This window comes from Euwallacea fornicatus, chromosome 37 (assembly GCF_040115645.1).
Source record: "Euwallacea fornicatus isolate EFF26 chromosome 37, ASM4011564v1, whole genome shotgun sequence".
In the NCBI taxonomy this organism is placed as follows: Eukaryota; Metazoa; Arthropoda; class Insecta; order Coleoptera; family Curculionidae; genus Euwallacea; species Euwallacea fornicatus.
In genome coordinates this window covers 915,409-924,813 of record NC_089577.1, presented here as the reverse complement: position 1 = coordinate 924,813, position 9,405 = coordinate 915,409, and the positions used below count along the sequence as shown (strand labels likewise).

Below are 9,405 nucleotides of genomic sequence, written 5' to 3'. Positions count from 1 at the left end.
CATACACAAAACTCAATCATTCTACTAGATGAAGGCTTATCTGAATCTCCGAAATATAAATCGGAAATTCGAGTAGATTCGACAATCTACGATGAAACTGGGGAGAAGGAAGAGCATCGCGAACTAGAAGAGTTCAAAAGAAAAGATACTTTTGATAATGAAGAAGACCTCTTCAAGCCCACCACATACCATGGTCTCAGGTGCAGCGGCAAAAAGCCCCTTTTCACCACATCCTTAACCGACCGCACATGCGTGTCGAACTCAAGGGTCAAACTAATGTGCAGTGTCATCAGCGACAGCCCCATGGTCTTGGTTTGGCTCAAGGATGGCAAAGACGTCACCGACGATACCAGATACCGTCCAGGTATGACACAAAAAGTCACTTCTTTCAATAACGTGATCCAGAAAATTAACCTTGAGGGGACGTTTTAGAGTTTTCGAATAACGTGGCAACGTTAGAGGTGCTCCATTGCTGTGCAGACGACAATGCGCAGTACACATGCGTAGCACGAAACGAGCACGGCGCTAATACTAGTTCTGCGCAACTGATCGTGAAGGAGAGTTTTGAACCTGTGACGGTCACGCCCACTTTCACTAGGGCCATCAAGGAGCAATACAAGGCGTCCACTGATGAGGCCAGCTTGGAATGTCGCATTAGGTAGTAATCGAAGTTCACAAGAGCAAATTGCGGACAAAAACTAATACATCGTTTCAGATCCCAAGCCCGCCCCTCATTGAAGTGGTTCAAAGACAACACAGAATTGCCCTCCGAGGGTAAATTCAGGTCCTCCTACTTAGCGGACGGTGTTGCCAAGTTAACAATCTCCAATCCTGGAGAAAATGACAGCGGTCGCTACACTTGCAGAGCTGAGAGTGGCGATTGGTTCGATCAAGTTTCGTATGATTTCAACTTCACCTCGAAGGAAGACTACATGAGTAGAAAGCTGAAAGAGCGAAGCGAGGGCACCAAATACTCCACAGCTTCTTCTGGCAGCGCCAGAAGACCTTTTTTTTCAGGAGTTCTCACTGACACTTTCGTACCTCACGGAGGCCTTATGGCCCTGCAGGTACAAGTCAAAGGTTCCCCAGCTGAGGTCAGCTGGTACAAAGATTCACAGCGCTTGACCCCATCCTCAACCAGATACAAAACCTTCGTCGAGAGGGATATTCACACGTTGATGCTTCCGAACATCAATGAATATGAGGCCGGAAAGTACACTTGCAGGGCTGCCAATGCTTCTGGAAGGATCGAAACGTCGACTTACGTAGGAGTAGTGCATCCCTCCAGATTGAGGGAGGGTAAGCCAGCAATGTTCCTATCCAGGCCTGATAAGTATATTCGCGTTACGGAGGGAGAAGACATTTCCGTTTCATTCCGAGTGACTGGAGATCCTAAGCCAAGAAGTATGACGCGGCAACACCGTCGAAAAACTTTCTACATTGGAATAATTTTTTTAGTTACGTGGATGAAGGGTCTTAAGGACATCACTGATAGTCTGCGCTCCATGAAGTGGACCTCAGACGACTATGTGCGTTTAACATTGAAACGGGCAATTGCGGAGGACGCCGGCACCTTCTGCATCATGGCCAAGAACAAACATGGGTGCGACCGGGCATTCTTCACGGTGAGGCTGAGGGCGAGGGCGCGATCTCTTTCACCTACCAGGCCCTCAGTACAAGAAATCCTGGACGATATTCCTTCATATAAAGAAAGAGTTTACCGGAAAAGTAAGTTTGTTCGGGAGTTCTCTCGATTTTTTTTTATACCGACAAGTTCAGAAATTGTTCACACCTCAGGAAAATCCGTTCAAGGCGTTAAAGTTACTCAGAAAAATAAAAACCAACAATGAATTTCAGCCGTTCCAGATCCGATACCAGAACCTCCAATTGTAAAGGATTCAGGCCGAAATTGGGTGTCTTTAAGCTGGGGTAAACCTGACCACAATAGCCTGGCTACAGTGCTGGGCTACAGGGTGGATGTGTGGCACAAAGGCAGCGACGGAGGGGCTAAATGGACCACGCTTGGAATGAGCGCCCTTTGCAGTTTCGACGCTTTCAACCTTGTAACTGGGGGCGAATACCAGTTCAGGATTACCCCTAGAAATAGGTCAGTGGTTTCGGAGATTTATCTGGGAATTCCTATAATTCATTTACAGGTATGGCTGGGGGGAGAGCGTGATTTCTGATCCCTTCACTGTGGGGAAACCCGAGGAAATTCCGGAATTTACGAGAATTCTTCCGGGCCAAATGAAGGTCCTCGTGGGGTCTAATGTTACCCTGGAGTGTGAGGTGAGGAATTGAAATTTTGCCCCCATTCTGGACGCTCTGAAACGATTTCTTCAGGTAAAAGGAGACGCGTCTCCAAACATCCGATGGCTCAAAGACAGCCTGGAGCTCTTCCCCGATGAAAACGATCGCTATGAGATGCTCCACAAAAGGGGGATTTGCTCTTTAACTATTCAAAATGTACAAGAAACCGATTGTGGTAGATTCATGTGCGAAGCAGTAAATAAAGCAGGCAGAGTGTCCACTTATGTGCGTCTGTATACTGTTCGAGACTCAAAATTACTGCTCTCAGACTTGAACTTGAAATCGTGAGTTGACGAAGCAAAAAATGAAAAAAAAAACTGTTTCGAAACGTCATTACAGGTTTCTGAAAGACCCCGAAGGGCTGAAAGAACTGCCGCCGTTCTTCACTATGCGGCTGCGCGATCGGAGGGTCCAGATGACGTATCCGGTTAGACTAACCTGTCAAGTAACCGGATGTCCTGTACCGGAGGTAGAGTGGTTTAAAGATGGGGAACCCCTCGTCGAAACTAGTAATATTCGCCCTTCGGTTGAGACTTGTCTGTTGAATTCAGTCGTTTCATAGGTCGTCTAGCATTCTCCTCAGAAGACTCTTTTCAAACACTGGAAATCGACAAAACAGCCCTCGAGGACTCCGGGGTGTACTCCATGTCGGCCAAGAACAAATTCGGATCAGTGGCGTGCAAATGTCACCTAGTGGTCGACAAGGGGTTGAAAGCATACATAGCACCCCATTTTAGCACCCAATTGGAACCTGGGAAGTGCGAAGTAAGGAAAGGGGGTGAATTACGCCTGTCGGCTCGCGTGGAGGCCTACCCCAGCGTGGGAATCATGTGGTATAAAGACGGGGTGAGTTCAAGTGTGGCAGTGGCGAATATCAAATGTTCATTGCATAGATCCGCCCCCGAACTTGTAGAGTTAAGGGCTTATTTGCCGTCATAGCATAATTGGTTGGATCGTTCTATCTGACATCAGGTACGTCTGAGACCTTCTAGACATTCGGTAATGACGCTTACCTACGATGGGCGGGCAGAACTGGCCATAGGGCAAGTGGGTGACAAAGATGGCGGCATTTACACGTGCATGGCCTCGAACGTAATAGGCAGAAGCGAATCCTCCGCGTCCGTCACCATCCAGGGAACTTCCAGCGAAGCTCAAAAAGACCGCCTAGAAGTCCCGTGAGTTTTCCATTATCTTAGAGTTGCGGGATATGTTTGAGAGGGCGATTTTCAGGTTTTCCAGAGAACCAAAGTTCCTAAAAAAGCCCCTCAGCACCGAAGCTTTTGAAGGGGACAACGTGACTATTTTGTGTGAGGTGACTGGTGACCCCAAGCCCGAAGTGATATGGCTACGCGATTTCCTGAAGGTAGGTGACAAGGTCTTCCATGCATTCCTGCAAAAATATGGTACCGTTTCGCGTCATTCATTCAGCTGCGGTCAACATGCAGTAAATCATCACTTTCCGCACTCGTTGGGTAACTCCGTCTCGTTGGGAAAGGTCAGTCGTTTTGTAATGGATTTATTAGTAATCGATTGACTAATCCGATTCGGCTTTAACGCGTAATGATGATTTATGCTGCGCTGCCACATGTGTTTATGATAATGTGACGTGGACGTTTCAAGTCGCTTTTCCATGCCCATTTTTGGTCCAAGCCGAACATTTGAATAACAAATTACTAGGACCGTTAATGGGGCAATTATGGCGATTTAATTGGCCGCGACCGAGTTCATTAGGCGGTCTAAGTTTACCGTAAAAGTTGCACGCTTTACGGACCGAGAAAATTATGATTTTTGCGGCCTTGCAAGAACGCGAGCCTGCCGGATCTAGACCCCGTTGAATTATCCGCTTTCGAGAATAATATAGACATAAACCGACCTTAAACGGACGAATGACGCGTCACGGATGGCCCTTTTAATGCTGCCAAAAAAGCCCGAAAACTGAAGGCCGAAAAACAGTTTTACGAACCGTCAAGGCACCGTTCGATTTTAGAGGCTGCAACCCGGACAGATCTCTTTCGGACAGCGAAACGGTCCCCTTCTGCACCTCCTGTCCGCGTTTCGACGCGGACGAAGCGTCGACAACTCGGAATTTGAAATCGTCTGAGAATGAACCTTCAATCCTCGTTTTTGCCGCCAAACTTGGGGCACTTTCGGCCATCGCTTAAGCGGCGTTGACCGATGCTAATGAAGATCGAAAGAGACGGCCACGTCGTGCGTCGCCAAATAGACCTTCGGCGGGTTCTAACGTTGGTTCCAACGGCTGAGTCACCGCACGAAATACGGCCGCAGCAATGGTACCAATAAACGTCCGATCAATCACCGGCTTCTTGGGTGGTTGCCTCTAACAGCACGGCATTCGATAGAACCAAATTAAACCCGTTTTTGTGGCAATACCGGCCGTCCGGTTGTCCGGGGGAACCTCCCACGGGGTCTGGGCGGTGGCGGACATTAAACCTCGCACCGGTCTCGGAAATTTTCGAAAAATCTCATGCAGCAAAGTCATCACGCGCGTCTCCCTCAAACGCGGGAAGGGGGCCGCGGGGAGTCGTTCTCCTTGGGAGGAACTCACCGGAAACGAGGGGTCCGGGCGGCGGCCGAAAGTGGACCTCCAGCGCCCATTTGAAGACATGTCAACATTTAGCAAGTGGCCCTAATGCTCCTTGGGCGGTTGCGGCTAGAGGTGCCCAAGTGCCGGTACTGGTTCTTTCACTGGATCGGCCGCAGACGGCACGTAATGCTGGTTTCGCGCCTCACTTCTTTGCGGCGGAAGACGTCCGCCTACAGCCGCCATTAAAGGCCGAAGACAACGTCTGAATTCTTTAATTCTGTTATTGAATTACATACGCCAAAGGAGGAATTTAAAAGCCGTTTTTATCACGAAACCGAGCCTCATTGTCGGCAATTTTTTTCCAGGGGAATCACACGTAATGCGCGCACGTACGCAGTGGTCCAATAAAATTAAGCCGATTACCGCTGTTATAAAATTGAATTAATAGCAATAATCCTGTCAGATAAAAATTCCTGTTTATTAATTCCGACGTGGGTACCGTACTTTCACCTGAAACCGCTATTTAAGATTTTCGCCTGAATCCTGCTTCGTCATAGAATTAAATGACCGAGCGAAATTTGCTCTCTTACAGCCCGATTATTACAAGGACGCCGCCCATTTCCGCAGGGTGGACGCAGGGCCGGAATACCGCCTAGAGATACCCAATGTTAAACTCGATTTTACTGGCGCCTACACTGTATACGCCAAGAACTGTCACGGCGACACCAAGGCCATTATTTCTCTACAAATCAAAGTGAAGGGTATGAAGGACGCCCCTGGGGTAATTCGTGGAAGGTTTTAACGATGGAATTCCAGAACCTCCCCAAAGCCTGGCGACGGGACGAAACAAGATCGGTGGAGTGCAAACTCTTCCCTCTGTCGAGGAAGACCTACGCGATCTGCGCTGCTGCGATGGTGACGCGGTCTCCCTCGAGTGCAGCTTTGCGCCCAACGAGCCCCAGTTGGACGTGCGATGGGAGAAGGGCGGAAAGGTAAGTTTTGCCCCCCTCCCGAATCCGTGTTTCTTCATGGTGGCTTCCCGGAACAGCTGGTGCGATTGGGAGGTGACTTCAGCGCCGACTTCGATGGGTCCAAAGCTACCCTTCGCATATCTCAAACGTACCCTGATGACGAGGGCGAGTACACGTGCGTGGCCTACAACGCCCTAGGCTCGGCAGTTACCTCTGCCTGCCTTGTAGTCGACAGTAAGCCAATTTTCGGCGTTGCGGGCGTATTTTCCTAACACTTTCAATGTTTAGTACCCGAAGAGAGGGAGAGTCTGCTCAACACGCAGCTCAAGCGTCCTCCGAGCTTGTTTGCCGGAGCCGCCACGCCCACATCCACCCCCAGGACTACGCCTATTAGAGGGAGTTCCCCCAGGGTGCGGGAAGCTCCTACAGTGGAGCCACGAAGCAGACTGACTCGAGCCGTTGCCCCCAAGTTTTATGCATATCCTCACAATCGGGTAATGACCAACCTGAACTACTCTGTATCACTAAATGCATTGAAACCAACGGGGCTAACTCCTCCGATCCTAACCGACACAATAACTTCAGATCGCCGAAGAAGGGGAGACTGTACGGTTCCAGTGCGCCGTCGCCGGCCACCCCGACCCATGGGTGAAATGGTTCAAAGATGGCAACGAGGTGATGCCATCCAGCCGACTCTGGATCATCGAGAGGGAGGACTTGCGCACTCTGGAGATTCGCAATGTTACAGTAGCTGATTCGGGCATATACAAGGTACCGCTAAACCTCTTTGACTATAGGTAGTAATGGTACGCAATTAGGTGGTTCTGGAAAATGATGTGGGCCGAGTAGAGGCTTCTGCACGCCTTGAAGTAATCGCCCATCGCACGTACAGCACCTCCGGAGTGAGGGCCAGGAGCCTCTCGCCCAAATCCTCTTACAGTAGCTACTCCCGTAGTAATTTCTTGGGGGCGTCCGCCCGATACGGTTCTAGGGCGCGACTGTTTTGCGACATCAAGGCCACTCCTCCTCCCAATCTGAGGTGGTACAAAGACGGCACCCTTCTGGAAGCTTCTGGAAAATACTGTTTTGACTACAACGGCCGTCAGGCCTCTCTGCAAATCAACAGCGTTGACCTCGTGGACCGCGGCTTATACACTTGCGTGGCTGCCAACATCAATGGAACTGCGCAAACTTCCATGCTTCTCGAGGTTGTTGGAATGGAGCCAGAGGTGGTGGGCCGCCTGCCAGAGACTCTCGAGATTAAATCTGGAAGCGAGGTTCGACTGGAGGTGAAGGTGGCCGGGGCTGGGACCATGGATTTCCTGTGGATGAAGGACGGGTGTTTGTTACCTCCTTGCGAAGAATTCAAGCAGGAGGTTGAAGAGGAGAGCGGCGTGGCCAGGCTGCGTATAGCCGAAGTGAAGGCTGAGAATTCCGGAAGGTATACTTGCGAGGTTTACAGTCTCTTTGGAGAGGCCACCACTAGGTGTCAGCTCAGAGTGTGCGAAGGTGAGTTTTCGGTTACAACTTGATGTAAAAATTAAAGGGAGGTTATTGATTTTAGAGTCGCCTGAAAAGGAGGGGCAGGGTGTTAGTGAGGAAAGCGAGAGAGGAGGCATAAAGGTGAGAGAGCAAATTGGAATTAGAAACTTTCGCATGAGATGAGTCATTATAGCAATAAATCATTAATAATTGACCCTTTTAGTCGGTCAAAACTGCCATGCCACACGAGTAAATTAAGGAAATTAAGTCTTTCAATTGGTTGAAAATATCTAGTAAATGGAGGATAAACGACTTTTTAATGGAAGTACGGAATGTCAGAGAAATCGACGAACCAATGTAAAAAAACCGTTTTTGAAAACTTTCCATGATTTTCATTTCAATATGGCCGATTTCTTTTGGGAGTTTTCGCGATGTCGCGTCCGAATTTGGTATGATCATATGAAATTTCCTTTAATTTGAATTTCACGGATGTTATTACGGGATATTCCACAGTTCCGAATGTCAAGACATTATCGAACTAATGGCTAGATATTCACTCTTTCACGGCAAATTTTAGATGTAATTTCCCGGTGGTCGTTGATGTCGTAACGGTTACTCTTTCCTCGGTAATTTCTAAAAACTGAAGTCTACCGGTCGTTATGGATAGATTTAGGTTGGCATGTGGTTCTTGAACTAAATACCCTACAGTGTGTCGGCCAGATTTAAGGCCTGTAGACTAATTCGATAATTGTGAACCCGCGGCAGTAAACACGATGGGAATTTACGAAGCGGACGCAAAACAAAATTTCTCTTTTCGTCCAAATAAGGCAGACGGTACCATTGCTCGATAATAACAATCCGTCGTTTACGCACTGTCATTTCGCATCGTCAGGAAAGGTACTACCGCGAAAAGGTAAACTTTGATAAAGGCGCGTGACCTCCGACCGAAAACAATCGTCAAAATATCCCGGTGCCGCTGTACCACTAGTGGTACCACACGTCATAGCCAGGGAATTCTTCGCATTCTCGGTACCCGCAGCTGCTCAGTCCGATGCCTGACAGGTCACGGTGCTGTTCGTCGTCAGTCGAGTTTTGCTTGAGTTCCGCGACCGCTGGGTACCACCCCAGCTGTCTCGAATACCGCCTCGGAACCATGCCAGTGGAGTGCGAATTACCGCAGCCCCCCGTCCAGGGGGAGCTGCCCGCGAGATTGATCAGGGGCCCGCAGGACACCACTGCTCTGGTCGGGGACCGAGTCCTGCTCAAGGCGACTTATGTGGGGCACCCGGAGCCTGCGGTCCGCTGGACTAAGGCGGTAGGTTTCTATTTTGTCACGAAATGCGTAGAACCATAAACCTCCATAAGGAAGAACCATTAGGCCTAATATGGCGATATATAAGCTGCGTCGCGGAGCTTCTCGGAGCGTAAAAAGTTGTGACGCACATGGTAAACCAATAGGCGACAATGAAACCGATACTTAAACTTACTAAAGCTGCGTGTTCTTCAGTCGTAAAGTGGTGTTCTTTTGAGGAAGAGATGAATTTGCAGGGGAAAGAATTGAGGAATGACGAGCGCACCAGCATCACCTCCGGGGATGGCGTCTCCTGCCTGCTCCTGCAGGACATCACCACCGATGACAGTGGAAAATATGACGTCACGGTGGTGAACAGCGGTGGTGCTACGAGTCACTACGCCTCCGTCTCGGTAGAAGGTGAGTACCCACTTGTAGGTCACCAGTCGTTGCAAAATAATTTTTTTTAGATAACATGTCTTTATATTCCTTATACGGCTTAAATGTTAGGCCGCTGGCGTAATTAAAATCGCGAGCGGTGAATGGCGGTTTCGCACGTTTTTTTCGCCCCAAATGCGGATTACTCAAGTTAGGGCAGGAACCGTAGCGAAATCCCCCCTTCCCCCTTTCTCGAGGCGGACTGCCATCGAATCCAACAATCTTCTTAAGACCGTTTAATAGACGATTTTCACGATATTGAAATCGTTGGGAATTTCGACGAAAAATGCTGAAACCTTCTCGGCGTTCGTCAACAATTCCGGAATATTCAGTCGCGAATACTCATCGTACCACTCCAATGAAATCGA

The 9,405-nt window shown here is 49.1% G+C and overlaps 1 protein-coding gene across 4 annotated transcripts in view; it reads left to right on the top strand.

Moving 5' to 3' along the window:
- The window catches only part of LOC136349373 (titin-like), a 44,681-nt gene that overhangs the window by 31,495 nt on the left and 3,781 nt on the right, over positions 1–9,405 (top strand). For all 4 annotated transcript variants that reach the window (XM_066300880.1, XM_066300879.1, XM_066300881.1 and 1 more), the window contains 19 exons: positions 29–364; positions 433–658; positions 716–1,404; positions 1,459–1,728; positions 1,858–2,107; positions 2,157–2,289; positions 2,344–2,594; positions 2,650–2,819; positions 2,873–3,156; positions 3,283–3,485; positions 3,541–3,673; positions 5,448–5,616; positions 5,672–5,847; positions 5,904–6,060; positions 6,115–6,320; positions 6,412–6,597; positions 6,645–7,335; positions 7,391–7,449; positions 8,857–9,019. In XM_066300880.1, the coding sequence (XP_066156977.1) occupies positions 29–364; positions 433–658; positions 716–1,404; positions 1,459–1,728; positions 1,858–2,107; positions 2,157–2,289; positions 2,344–2,594; positions 2,650–2,819; positions 2,873–3,156; positions 3,283–3,485; positions 3,541–3,673; positions 5,448–5,616; positions 5,672–5,847; positions 5,904–6,060; positions 6,115–6,320; positions 6,412–6,597; positions 6,645–7,335; positions 7,391–7,449; positions 8,857–9,019 (4,752 nt within the window). The remainder of the gene's footprint in view (positions 1–28; positions 365–432; positions 659–715; positions 1,405–1,458; positions 1,729–1,857; positions 2,108–2,156; positions 2,290–2,343; positions 2,595–2,649; positions 2,820–2,872; positions 3,157–3,282; positions 3,486–3,540; positions 3,674–5,447; positions 5,617–5,671; positions 5,848–5,903; positions 6,061–6,114; positions 6,321–6,411; positions 6,598–6,644; positions 7,336–7,390; positions 7,450–8,856; positions 9,020–9,405) is intronic.